At 52.5% G+C, this 14,035-nt stretch overlaps 1 protein-coding gene across 1 annotated transcript in view; it reads left to right on the top strand.

The window, feature by feature from the left end:
- EVPL (envoplakin) overlaps nucleotides 1-14,035 on the top strand; it is a 33,699-nt gene that overhangs the window by 13,131 nt on the left and 6,533 nt on the right. The window contains exons 4-21 of the mRNA XM_061560724.1: nucleotides 6-129; nucleotides 1,734-1,862; nucleotides 2,059-2,100; nucleotides 3,312-3,473; nucleotides 3,862-3,969; nucleotides 4,375-4,470; nucleotides 5,160-5,285; nucleotides 6,286-6,432; nucleotides 6,918-7,072; nucleotides 7,597-7,694; nucleotides 8,289-8,461; nucleotides 9,224-9,402; nucleotides 9,919-10,057; nucleotides 10,811-11,007; nucleotides 11,408-11,558; nucleotides 11,921-12,004; nucleotides 12,596-12,706; nucleotides 13,740-13,829. Of these exons, the coding sequence (XP_061416708.1) occupies nucleotides 6-129; nucleotides 1,734-1,862; nucleotides 2,059-2,100; nucleotides 3,312-3,473; nucleotides 3,862-3,969; nucleotides 4,375-4,470; nucleotides 5,160-5,285; nucleotides 6,286-6,432; nucleotides 6,918-7,072; nucleotides 7,597-7,694; nucleotides 8,289-8,461; nucleotides 9,224-9,402; nucleotides 9,919-10,057; nucleotides 10,811-11,007; nucleotides 11,408-11,558; nucleotides 11,921-12,004; nucleotides 12,596-12,706; nucleotides 13,740-13,829 (2,311 nt within the window). The remainder of the gene's footprint in view (nucleotides 1-5; nucleotides 130-1,733; nucleotides 1,863-2,058; nucleotides 2,101-3,311; nucleotides 3,474-3,861; nucleotides 3,970-4,374; nucleotides 4,471-5,159; nucleotides 5,286-6,285; nucleotides 6,433-6,917; nucleotides 7,073-7,596; nucleotides 7,695-8,288; nucleotides 8,462-9,223; nucleotides 9,403-9,918; nucleotides 10,058-10,810; nucleotides 11,008-11,407; nucleotides 11,559-11,920; nucleotides 12,005-12,595; nucleotides 12,707-13,739; nucleotides 13,830-14,035) is intronic.

A 14,035-nucleotide genomic window follows, 5' to 3' on the forward strand; every position in this document is an offset into this window, starting at 1 on the left:
CCCAGCATCCACCAACTGCACGACCGCTGGTCGAAGCTCTGCGCCGAGTACCGCCAGGTGTACGAGCAGGTGAACATCCCCAACATGCGCCCGCAAGTCGACTGGCTCAAGATGGTGGGGGAGAAGCGGGTAGGTCTGCCTCGACGCTTGCTCATGCCTCGCGCGTGCGTGTGCGTGTGCATGCGCGTACGTGTGCGTGCGTACGGAGCGGTGGCGTAGCGGTTAGCGCTCCGCCCCAAGAATCCGGCGACCCGAGTTCCATTCCCACTCACGGCCACCAACACCGGTGACGATTATCTGAATCGTTATTGGGCCTCAAATGAGTACCTGGTACGGTGTTTGAACGTTGCCACTGGGGAGACAAAGGCAGCCGGGCGTGGTGTTGGCCACCCACGCCCTCGTGTGCCATGCCGGCCTTCATAGGTGCTACTTGCCCCAAGCGGTCTGTTAAGTTTTCCCCGAGTGAAAGAACCACTTTATCGAGAAAACGCATTGTGCAAACAGGACGGCGCGTTCAGCGAGGAATTGCCGTGAAGGTGCACGGGTCCGTGGTGTCCCAGAGCTCGGCTGCCCTGCAAGCCTCGCTGTGCCGGCGCAGCAGCCATGCAGACGTTTTGCGAGGTTCATGTTTGCTGCGGGGGAGCGTTGTTTAATTTCCGAGGCAAACACGGGAGGGCCGATTTGTATGCAGCGGACGCCGTCGCAAGTATCCCGTGATGCCTATCCCCAGTCGACGCTGAACGTTGGGCCGACGTTGGTGCAACGGCCCCAACCTCGTGCTGACGTTGCCCCGGCGCTGCACGTTTATTGGGTTTATGCAACGTGCATTTGAATATTACATTCGTACCCATTTATATGTAGCAATAATTAAAAACAATATTTAAGCCTTTAGTTAATCGACTGCGGACAGAAGGCTTCCCTATGCGGGTGTCGGTTATGTTGACTCGCTTGACCATGCTTCACCGTGCTGGTGATGGGGGTGCCCATGAATGATTACGAGATATTTGTTCGCCACTGTAAGGCGCAGTGAGCTGCACCAACAACGCTCCCCCCACCAAACAGTTGATCGCTGTGCAACTATGCACATTACCTCTGCAGCATCTGTGTAATTGTGCGAGCATGCACGTAGCCACGCGTGTAAATGCATTTTGCAAAAAGAAACCGCATACGATTATTGCGCCGTGTGCAGCACAAGCAAACGTGGCCCTGTGACGCATCGGATATTCCCGTGAACTCTTGTGGCAATATTGAAACAGTATTTTGCACCGGTTCGCGAGTTTTTATAGTTAACGTTTTGCACATTATTCCAGTTTTTTCGAGTCAGATTTTCGAAGAAGTGTTGTGGTTTTCTCCTTCAAAGACAAACGCATGTTAGCGAGCCACCATAGTACTAGAGCATACACCGCTCTGTGTGTGTGGATAGGAAGTGGTAATGTAGCAGTTAGCACATTTTTCTACGAACCTGGAGACCCGTGTTCGATTCCCGATCATGGCCAACACCAGTGACGATTATCTGAACTGGTCCTGGGCCTCCGCTAGATCGAATCGGCCTCATGAGAACCTGGTACGGTGTGTAAAAACATCGCCACTGGGGAGACAAAGGCGGCCGGGCGTGCTGCTGGCCACCCACCCCCTCGTGTGCCTTGCTGGCATTCATAGGTGCTACTCACTAACAGCACTTGTCCCCAACAGTCTGTTAACGCTACGGGTGGGATCTTTGTCTTTGCCTGCAGTACTCGCTCAACCGGAAAGGCTTTGGATCGGACCTGGTGACCGTGGAGATGCAGATGGCCGAACACAACATCATCCACAAGGAGATCGAGGCTTACGGGCCGCACGTCAAGGCGGCCGAAGGAGACCCCGTAATTACGAGCACCAAAGTCGTGATGGCCGATCATCTCCGGGCCTACCTGAACACATTCCTACACGCGCGTTAAGTGTGTGTGTGTGTGAGTGTGTGTGCGGTTTTTTTTATTTTTCTTACGAGTAAAAAAAAAACTTTGGGAATTTTTGTCGGTGGCAGCTGCTGACGTTATGACCTGCGCGTGTTGTTGGCAGGAGTACCTGCGCAAGCTGAACGAGGAGTACGGCACCTTGCTGGTCAGTGGCGCCGCACCGCACGCTGACGCACGCTGACGCACGCTGACGCACCCGCTCTCGTTTACCTAACGGGCGCGGGTGCCTTCCGCACATTCCTCAAGCGCTCCACACGGACATCATTCGTGCTGCCGTCTGCTTTAAAGCAAACATATCAGCGACCCTGCACGTGCGCGCGCACACACGCGGCGATTGTGTCTCGTGGGAAACGTGAGCGCGGTGGAGGGACGTTAAAACGCCGCCAAAATGTGGGTACCCCAATGGCGATCGTTGATCACGGCTTAGGATCGCAATTGCCCGATGGTCAAAAAAAAAGATGCAGGATGAAGTGATTGTTTTTTTTTTCTAAATGGAAACTGAAGTTGACATGAGTGAAAAGCCACATACCCCACCCAATGTGCCTGACGAATAATCGTTTTAATTTTCTGCAGAGATGTGTGTTCTATAGGGTCATCACACTACGGGCAGCGTGGCTGTATTTATGAATTGTGTGGTGGCAGATGGATATTCGTGCACGCGAGAGCTTTTGAGATATTGGTGCAGAATGAAAACCCCGCACACACCCACACACACCCATCTCGCGCATTAGAGAGAAGTCCAAAACACGGGATCAGAGTTCAATTTGTTGAAAGCACTGGTCCAGAGCCTGGTCAAGAGCCTGGTCCAGAGCCTGGTCCAGAGCCTGGTCAAGAGCCTGGTCAAGAGCCTGGTCAAGAGCCTGGTCAAGAGCCTGGTCAAGAGCCTGGTCAAGAGCCTGGTCAAGAGCCTGGTCAAGAGCCTGGTCAAGAGCCTGGTCAAGAGCCTGGTCAAGAGCCTGGTCAAGAGCCTGGTCAAGAGCCTGGTCCAGAGCTTGGTCCAAAGCCTGGTCCAGCAGTTGATGCTGCTTGAAATTTCGGGCATTGAAACGGGACCCCTCCCCTTCCTATTAATTTAGCAGTCACTAATTTAAGGTGGAACGGTTATTACCATTGTAGGTTTTGGCGGCTATGCTGTGTTCCTCTGCGATGCGTTTTCCGCGTCGAACTTTCGGGGGTTTCCCGAGCGCGAAGAGCAAAAACGTCGACCGCTGCGCGGCAACGCAGAAACCCCCCCCCCCCCTCATCCCCCTCATCCGCCCCCCCCCCCCCCACACGACCCGAAAACACTCGGCAAAGCCGCTCATCACGACGGTGCCACACGGCCCCCCGCCCCCCCCCCCCCCCGTTTGTTCCCAGGGCACGTCCACCAAGCGGCAGAAGGACCTGAACGAACTGCACACGTACATGCAGCGCTGCACTCGCGAGCTCATGTGGCTGGACTCTGAGCAGGAGGAGCGCAAGGGCATGGACTGGAGCGACCGCAACCTCGACTTTGACATGCGCACCCGGAAGTATGAGGTGCGTCGTCGTCCTCCACCTCCTCCTCTTCCTCCTCCCGCTGCCACGACACCGCGCGGAGCTGTCGGTGCCCTGGGGCTCGTTGTCACCGTTGGTCCTGGGTCCCGGTTGGTTCGCCCCGGGCCGTGCTCGCAGCGTAACACACTCTCTCTCTCTTGCCGTGTATTCCTGGCCAGACAAGCGTCGTGAGATACGGTTGCCGTTGTTGTTGTTATTGTTGTTGTTTGTCGTTCCTATTAATGTGTTCGGCCTGGCCGTACGGCGCAGCGGTTGGGAGTGCGTAGCTCGCAATCTAATCGATTGCCACCACGCCGGCTCCCAGCTGTGAAACAGGAAACGCCCCCCCCCCCCCCCGCCCCTAACCTGTCAAAACGGTGTCGACGTGCAGAACATCGTCAACAACGAGCTCGTGGCCAAGGAGGCGTCCATCAACCAGATCCAAGACGAGGGCGAGAAGCTGCTGGCGGCCAAGCACCCGGCCAAGCCGACGATCGAGGTGAGTGGTAACGGACGAGGGGGTCTCCCCGGAGAGGGCGCACCGTGATGATTTGCCAATGAAAGTCGGGCACGACTTCCCCCTGCACGGCTGGCTAAGTAGGGTGCGAAAGAAGTTCAACATACGTACATAAAGAGGTCCCCCTCCTTAACCTTCTTCCATTCCTCTCTTAAAGCCTCAACCTCTTCTCCAATCGCCCAATCCCTATCCTCTTTCCTCCCCCTCGCCTCAAAGGCGGCCGGGGCATGCTGTTCCGGGCCTTCGTAGGTGCTGCTCGCTAACAGCACTTGCCCTTACAGTCCTGTGAAGACTACGGGGGGGGGGATCTTTGTCTTAGTGACATGTGAAGCGATGTGTGTGGTACGATGCAACAGTGTTTGATGCGTGTGGTGTGGTGGTGTGCAGGCCCACATGGACGCAGTGGAGAACGACTGGAAGAGATACCTCAACCTCCTCATCTGCGAGGAGGCTCACCTCAAGTTCATGACCGAGCACCACAAGGTAGGTGTCCTTGTGGGTGAGCACACGATGGTACAAACACACGCGCGTGCGAATTTACTGAACGTCCTACGGCATTTGGGTAGGCACGCCGAACAAACTCGGTTGACGCAGAGATGAACCGATGTTTCATTGCAATGTTTTAATGACGATAATACGAAAAAAACATTTTAAATATACCTGTGGTGAGGGATGCCGATAGGCAAGCCCTGCTCGGAAATAAATAAACACTCGCTGCCTCTCACGGCTCCTCGGGAGTTCGAATAGCGGCGCTCGCCTCTCATTGGCCAGCAACTATCACGGGGGGGAGGAGCCGACGTAGGGGGCACGCCCAATCGGACTTGAAGGTGGAGAGACATTCAAAGCCGATTGGTCATCGGGGAACAACACTAAATGGGATTGAGGGGTTGGTTGGGAGACCGTGAGGAGAAATTAATGGAATTGATGGAGAGTCGTGGAAAGATCGGGAATGGTGGAAAAGAGAATAAAAGGAGCGGACAGACGGGGGTTCAAGGTTGGCACCTGAACGGAGTAATTACCTGATGTGTGACGCGCTGTGCGGAAGACGGAATAAAGACTGAGTTCAAGACTCACTCGGGCTGGGACTCCTTCACATCTGGTACCATTGAAAGTGCGATGGAGAGGCCTCGCCGGTGGGGGGAGAGACACCACGCGTTATCGTTCCGTTTCAGTTCAACAAGGACGCGAAGGAGTCCAACGAGTGGCTGACCAAGCAGTCGGCGGACATGAAACGGCGCTACACGGTCGACCCCAACGACAGCGCCCTGAGAGTCGAGGAGCTGTTCAAGGAGGTGCAGGTGGGTGCAGCGCCCAGCAGGGCCACGCCAAATTCACGTGCCCCCCCACCCCCCACCCCCGGGGGTTGTACAAAAAGCAACCCGGTGCCTCCTCAGGGCCCTACCAGATCGGGCCGGCACAGAAAAGACTTTAAAATAAAAGACTTATAAGCGAACGCTCGTTGAAGATTCAACTCCACTTGCCTTCCCCCTCCAGCCGCCTTCGATCCTGAAGTTCTCGGCGAAGAGTTGCAGAAAGTCGCGGAAGCGCTTGTCGTCGTAGTCAAAGCGGTTCCCAAACACGATTGAGCAGATGATGTTTGACACGGCATTGTTGATGCTGAAGTGGGGGTCGAAGGCATCAGCTGCAACCAGACATGACGGATAACATATGCCAACCGTGATTTGCCCTACGCTACTGCAGTGATCTAATGTGCGTGTGTATGTTGAACTTCTTGCACACCGTACGTAGCCAACCGTGCTATTCGGAGGTGCGGGGGAAGGACAACAAACTAAACACAAAAAGCGGTTCGAAAGACAGTAGTTTTATCAATCCAGATGATCTAAAAGTGCATAGCTCCGGTGGCTTCCTAATATCGGAAGAAAGAGAGCGTTCAAGACGGCCGCAAAAGCGCATCTGCAAGCGCCTGGCTTCCACACCTCCCGGGGTCCGAGTCGAACCCTGAGCCTGCCCGGTGTGATGCGAGCACAATCCCATGAACATTACTTACTAATTCATACATCTCACCACCTTTTTGTCATTATTATCATTGCCTCTGTCACAGTAATAACAATGGGCGGTGGGAACAACAACAAAAATGGCAGCAAACTTTCAGAGCAGGCCCCCAAGTGTCAGTTTCGCCTGCCAACAAACCTTCTGGGTGTCGAGCCAGACTGCCGATGATACCCAGAAGGAAATCGAGTTCCGTTTGTGTTGGGTCTTTTTGTTGTGAAAACGTCCACTCGCGTGCCTGCGGCCTATTGTGCAACGCGTCTCCGCTGCCCCCTCCGCCTTCCGCAGGAGAAGGAAAAAGAGATGGACGCCTACGAGAAGAACGTGGTGGCGCTGAGGAACCGGGCCACTCAAATCGTGCCGCTCAAGTATCGCCGCGAGAAGATCCCCAAGCCGCTCACTGTGGAGACGCTGTGCGACTACGAGGACGGGGAAGTGAGTGCAGCGCGGGACCTCGGCGCCGCACCCGACTCGGGACACCGTCGTTTGATCACCGCGCGCAATACGCAGCCGGAGGGGTTCCGGAAGTTTTCATATTGGGCAGCTCCGCGACTCATTGGAGCGCTTATTGAGTCGTGGCGTAGCCAACACGGTGGGCGAAGTACGGTCCGGCAACCACAAATTTGACCCCCGCAGGGCATGAGGACGCCATCCATACAGCAGTGGCTCTGCACAAGGGCTGTGCACGTTAACGTTGAAATCGGCTTTTCGCGAGGCGTCACCTTTTGGAGACTGCGGTGCAACGGGATGGCGGTCTTGTCAAAGTGGCTCTCAACGCGATCTTGATTTGGGGCTCCCGCCGAGGCATGATTATCCAACGTACTCCTCCCCCACCTGTTGCGTACGTTCCGCTGCGGACGCCGGGGAGGTGCCGCCCCGTCGAGCGTAACGAGCCCGGCGCTTGGATGTGTTCTCCGCAGCTGGTCCTGCACCGCGGAGACAAGTACACGCTGAAGGACAACAGCGACAAGGAGAACTGGGTGGTGTCCAACTCGGCCGGCAAGACGGAGACCGTGCCGAGCGCCTGCTTCGTCATCCCCCCCACGGACCCAGACTCGATCGCGCTGGCCGACGGGTGCGTTACCACGGAGGCAACGATCCCCCCCCCCTCCACCGTGCCCCCCACATCCACCTATCCCGCTTACCCCCCACTGTGTAGCCCAGGGGTCGGCAACCAAAATAACAAGAAGAGCAATTCTTTTTCGAATTCGGTAAAAATAATCTGTCAGAAAGACGGCGTCTGAATGTCTGTCTTTCCGACAACCCTGTTCTTCACCTGAGGACGGCTGCTTGCGTTGTGGCCAAAACATCGTGAGAATTGTAATTTATAATGTTTTATTTTTATTATTTTATTATTTCCCTTCTATGTGACTTTACCGAAAGAACCAAGAAAATGTGAATATTGTCACGATGCAGTCCTTAAACAGCCGGAAGCGGCTCCGGAGCCGCAGGTCGCCAGCCCCTCGTGCAGCCTCTACGCCCGATGCGCGTCACGTGGGGCACAAAGTCCTGCACAGGCTTTACGTGGCTCCACGCGTACGCCAACACGCGCCTCGAGTTTGTCACGAAGGCGGCTCGCTCGTTTTCGCCGCTGCGCAGGATCTCCACGCAGTTCAGCGAGCTCAAGCAGAAGCGCCGGGAGACGGAGGCGGCGCTGCGGAAACGGGCGGGCGACGTCAAGCAGCAGGCCGGCCAAGGTACGACTCCGGGGAAATCCTTCGGCGTGTCGGCGGTGACGCTTACGGAGGGAGAGAAGGGGGGTTCAGGGTGGTACCTAAATTGAGTAATTTCCTGATCTGTGTTTTAATGAAGATAATTATAATTTTAAAGAAAATATGCCCGTGGTAAGGGATGCCGAGAGGCAAGCACTGTTCGGAAATAAATAAATAAATAGATAAACACTCGCCGAGTCTTAATGGCTCCCTCGTGAGTTTGAATAGCGGCGCTGGACTCTCATTGGCCAGGGGGAGGCGACGTAGGGGGCACGCCCAATCGGATTTCAAGGTGGAGAGTCTTTAAATTTGGATTGGTCGTCAGGAAAAACTAAATGGAAATGAGGGGTCGGTTGGGACACCGTGAGGGGAAATTAATTGGATTGGTGGAGAGTTCCGTAAAGTTTTGCGTAACGCAATCGTCGGTGCGTTTACCGTCAACACCGACACGTTCGGCCACTTTGCGTCTTGGGCCCTTTCGGTGCCTGTGCTCAGCGGCCACGATTCCATTTTGTTTTTAAAACGCACACGATGAATAAGTACGTGACGGCCCCTGCGTGTGTGCGTCCACCACACCAGTTCTGGCGGCAGACAACTCGGAGGAGAGGGAGTGCGTCAAGCACATCTCCGACCTGGAGCGCATCTACTACGAGCTCGATGACCAGGAGCAGCAGATGCTGACCAAACTTCGCACACCACTCGACAAGAACCGGCCGGCCGAGGACGGCGCCTCTCGGCTACGCGAGCAAGACGTGAGCGCCTTCTTCAGTTTTTTTTATTTTCCGCTAAATTTGTCGCCGGCAATGCCTTCTGCACCGCACCGTTGCCTCGCTCGCCGACTTCGCCCGCGTGCTTACAGATGACGCCACACAAGCCGAAATACTCCCAGAGTGATTTTTAATATATATATATTTGGCAAGAGGGCAATACGATCGATGGGTGGCACCCAACACCGTTGCGAACGTGCGGAGCTTTACAAGGGTGAAACACGTATAATTTAATGTTTGTACTGCCAAGAGCATCATGGATGTCTTGTCCATAATTAAACGAGACCTTTTTGTACAGCCTCCACCTTTGTACACCTTTGTAGTATCATTTTATCTCGTAAGTACATCCAGTCTTTCGTGAACATTTTCTCTTTGCAAGCTCATCACGGGAGCGCAAGCATCCGCAAACATCCGCAAACATTTTTTGAGAGTTTTTTTATTATTATGCTGACTATCAATGACGATGCTGCTGAATCGTGCGTGAATTATCTTTGATGATGGTGCCGATGATGACGTTCATGATAGTGGCTAAAGACACTGCTGCTGCTGATGCTCATGAAGACGATGGTGCCATAATGGTGCTGCTGCTGCTGCTACTACAAATCATGACAACAAGGCTCAACAATGAATAAAAATGCTTCTGCTGCTCATGATGATGGGTGCTGTTGCTGTACCCACTATTGCTGCTTCTGATGATAATGATGATGATGATGCTGACATTGATGTTGACGATGGCGCACAATGCAGGCGATCCTCAAGAGGCTGCAGGTGCTCAACACGGAGAAGGCCAAGGTGGTCAAGTCCGCTGAGGCCTTCCTCTCGCGCAAGCCCAAGTGCCCGAGCGCCCCCAAGCTGCGGCAGAAGCTGGACGAGACCGACGCCAAGTACACACGGGTCTCCTTGCTGGCCAACAACTACGGAGACAAGTAAGATCTCACCACCACCACCACCACCCACCCCTCCCACCGTGCACCGCACACTGCTCGTCCACACGTGAATAAATAAGCGGGTGTGAGCGGTGGGGTAACGGTTAGCGCAGCTGCGCTGTGAACCCGAAATAGGCCATAGTCCGGTTCTCGGAGGCGGCCAACGGGGCAGTGGCGTGCGTAGTCGCGGCCGCTGTTGTTTGATTGCTTAGCGACATCGACGCCCTATGTTGCCTCAAGGAAGATGCAAAGTGAACAGATAAATGACCAAGCCTGGCATTGCGATACCCTGGTGGTTGTCGCTGTGGTGTCACTTTCGTACGAATCGAAGTAACGTGCGACGCAGAACACTGAAAATCCACCGAACCGTGATTTTAGTCTTTTTTTTTTTCCCTCTCCAACGAAGCTTAATGATTGCGTCTGACAATCCATAGCCGTAAAAATAAAAACAATATAATTCTCGCAAGCGAGAGCCTCATTCATTTAATGGCGCACCTCTCTTTGCCCGCTCCCCAGAGCCAAGGCGGCGTCGGGCATGGAGGTGTCTCTGCAGAAGGCGGAGGGCGCCATCGCTCCCCTGGAGCGCTCCCTCGCGCTGGAGCAGAGCATCCCCACGGACCTGGCGGGCATCCGCACGCGCCGCAAGGAGCTGGAGGTGACCCCGGATACAGAGACAAATGTTCCCTCCCCCCCACCTCTTACAGCCTTAACGGACTGTTGGGGCAAGTGCTGTTAGCGAGCAGCAATTATGAAGGCCGGAACGGTACACGAGGGCGTGGGTGGCCAACACCACGCCTGGCCAGCCCTTTGTCTCGCCAGTGACGATATGAAAACATCGCACCAAGTATTCATTTAAGGCTGAATCGACCTAGGGGAGGCCCAGGACCGGTTCAAATAATCGTCAGCGGTGTTTGCCATGAGTGGGAATCGAACTTAGGCCACCGCTACACTACCGCGTGTAGCGGTGGCCTAAGTTAGATGTTATCCCTCGCCTGGTATACAGGAGATCGTGGGTTCAATCCCGACCCAGACGACGCCTGTATATTCGGAGTTTGCGTGTCTCTATCTCCATGGTCGTGTGGGTTTAGATTAACTGGCTGCATTTAGATGATTTGGCTGCTGGAAATTTCGACATAAGCCACTTTGTCGAGCTAACCTTTGTGGCCAGGCCGCTTCTGAAAAAGAGCTCGTACCACAGTGGGCTTTACCTGGTAAAATAAAATCGTAAAGCAAAGAGCAGTAATCGAGGTGCCTGTTTAAAAACCTGAGCCGTGCTGTCCCGTCGGTTCACTTCCTCGACGAAAATTCTAACGATCGCGGTTGAGGCTCGAGACATCGCACGCACACAACGAATAGGTCCTCGAACCGCCGACAACGTTTACCAGCCAGACGTGTCGGGCCCGCGCAGGCCGTCAAGAAAGATCTCGGCGCCAAGAAGGCGCTGGTGCTGGAGGAGCCGGCGAGGAACCTGCAGAACACCCAGCAGCACAGCCAGAACATCGCCCGCAACTTTAACGAGCGCTGCCCCGACGTGGAGCGCCAAGAGAGCGAGGTGAACCGACTGCGCCAGCGCTTCGGCAACATGGGGGACCAGACGAACCTCAGGTGAGGCAAACCGCCCCCCCCGCCCCCCGACCCCCACCCCCCACCCCCCACCCGGGACGGTGTTCACCTTGGCGGTAGTCCTGCTGCTGTGTTGCTGCGTACGATTTTCGTGACTTTGCGGCGTAGTTCTCCGATGTGTTTTTCGATGTCATACCGCGCACCGTACGGTCCGTCACCCGACGTATTTGCCCGCACACGCCCAGCGGGGCTTCTTCAGGGGAGATGATAACAATTTTTTTTTTTTTTTTTTTTTTTTTTTTTTTTTTTGCTCCCAGCAGGTGGACGTCGTGTCCAACAACCCGCCGCAGCACAAACCCCAAAAATCGCCAATCGGAGAGTCCGGTGTTCGTTGCTTGCGAAAGCGGCTGCTCAGACGTTGGGTTGTGTGTGTGTGTGCCAGACTGAAGGAGCTGGACAATGCGGAGAAGACCTACTCTGAATACCGGGGCAACTATGACAATCTCAACAGCTGGCTGGACAATGTGCCCAAACCAAGTGTGTCACAGAATGAGACTGTGGAATCCATCAATGCCAAGATCGCCGATCAAAAGGTACCGGTCGTGTCTCTTCGTTTCATGTGCACAGGCGCGGTTGTGTAATTCCGAGGGTGCATCTCTCTCCATACTTGGCACACTTCGCAGATCTTGTTCCATTTTCTTTGACAATGCCGCCCATGTTTCTAATTATCGTTGTTGTTGCTGCAGAAAATGCGCGCTGATATAATCCTGCTCTTCGTAAATGACTTCAGCTTTTTCCAAAAGCTCCCCCCGCCCTGCTCCTGTTCACGTCGTTGGTTCATCACTTCAATGGATTATTTAGGACGTGGATGAATCAATGTCAAGGCACTTGTCTACCACGTTTCGTGTCTCTGTGTCTTGTATTGAAGTCGTCGTGTGTGCACGTGTCGCTGCAGAGATTGGCGGACGAGCTGCGCAGAAAGGAAACCGAGAAGAACAAAGTGGAACAGCTGGCGAACGATTATCAGTCAACGGTCCGGGTAAGACCTTTTATTAAAGCCCACTTCATAGGACAAAAAGTAACATTGCATTTTCATCGTCTGTCCCTTCGATCGGCTCATAGTAATGATGTGACCCAAGTAACTTTCAGCCACGGTTAAATTTCTATGCCAGTTCTTTACCGCTTTGCTCAATATTAATGTTTGGAGTTTTTTTCTTATAGCTCTTGTACCACTTTATATCTATCCACCAGGATGTCTGATTTACTCATACTCCTCGTTCTGTGTCCATGTGTTTGTTTACTTGACACAACAGTGGGAGGCTGGCTCAGAGGTCCAGGATATTAAACCAGCACAACCAAAATCCTGGATTTGAATCCAGGCAGTGGCCCATGAATAAAACCGGCCTCTCAATTGTAGAGAGTTGATGGTCGCGGTGTCTGATCACCAAAACAAGCAAATTAGGGCGCATCAACAAACAAAAAATCATAACATTCCGGGGCAAATCACTAAATGGTAATCCCTTCGAGAAGGTGTGAAGCTTGCGTTTAAGTGTTTGAATATTTTACGGACATGGTCAAACGTGTGAGTCACAAACTTCTGCTGTCTCCCCTCCCCATCTGCCACCTTCAGAACTACGAGACGGCGAGCGATCGCTACCGGACGCTGGTGGAGCCGGAGATGGTGAACGGCGTGAACTGGGACACGAACAAATCCTCTCCCACGCGGCAGGTGCAGGACGAGGTGAGTCCAATGTTGGTGACCAAGGGCGGTCTTTAACTTTCCCAGAACGTTGATTCTTAAGGCTTACGATGCGTGCCTTTCCCATCGTGCGCACAAGAAGAATGTTTTTGTAATGATTTACATTTGAAATGCGCATGGGGTCGGCCACCCCTAAGGTACGAAACAAACTAGGACATAACAAGGGAAGAAGAATATATTTTGCCCTTCCAATAAAGAAGTACATGCAAATGCACCATCTTGAGGTGGTGCATTATTATGGATCTGACAAAAACTTTTAACGTCCTAGGAAGAGCCACAGATTGTATACAGGAAAGCTACGTGAAAGAGAAGATATCCTCGGAATACCAGGACCCTGTGGCAACCCGATATGAAAACTACATGCAAACGACTACACTGAGGCTAATGGAGCAAACATTTGATATTAGGAAGCCACTGGAGCTATGCACTTTAAAATCTAAGTTGAAAACTAATTTCTTTAAAACTGCTTTTTGTGTTTAGTTTGTTGTCCTTCCCCCACACCTACGGTGAGCATGGCTGGTTATGTATGGTGCAAAAGAAGTTCAACATACGTGGAAACAAAACCACATAAAATGAGAAGCAATACAAACAATATGGTAAACACTGCTTAAAATATTATTTATTTTATGTTATTTTTCGACCTACGTGACTTTAGCGAAAGAACCAAAGAGTATGGATTCCTGCAGTCATGAAAGCTTCAAATCAAAATTGAAAATAATAATTTAATCTCTAATTGAAGCGTGGCCCTGAATCATTAAAATGTCAGCTACTTGCGATGATAGTGCATCCATCACACCCCTGGTTCTAATAAGCAAAATCACATCTGGCAAATATAGCATTGTTCCAAAAAAAGTCAACTCTCTTAAGTTGATATATTATTAATGAACTAGTTTAAATAATATCAATCAAACATAAAGCACTAGAAAATAGATGTTGCGTAGCATAGATAAAAATTCTAAATTAAAATACGCGTATTCAAGATTGCAAATTGAAATTTCCTCTCTTGTTTTTTTAGGAGAGACAACTCGTCAAGAAATTTGCTGAAGTTTCTGCTGCAAATCAGCAACAGATCGTCTATCTGCAAAACATGCAGAACATCGTGAAGGTGAGGTTGCATGCAGATATTGTTCATTTCCTAACGTGTAATTGTAAGCAATTATAAATATATTGGTTGCATTTGATGGTGAATGAAGTTTCGTGAATGTGTGTCTTGCCATGCCACACTGGCATTGGGTAGTTTCCAATAATCCGGCAAGGAAACTTGAGATCTCGTCTCATTCACCGATGACTGCTCAAATGCGTGAACTCTGG

The sequence above is a fragment of the Lethenteron reissneri genome, chromosome 3, assembly GCF_015708825.2.
Source record: "Lethenteron reissneri isolate LAM-NWPU_2019-01 chromosome 3, ASM1570882v1, whole genome shotgun sequence".
Lineage (NCBI taxonomy): Eukaryota > Metazoa > Chordata > Hyperoartia > Petromyzontiformes > Petromyzontidae > Lethenteron > Lethenteron reissneri.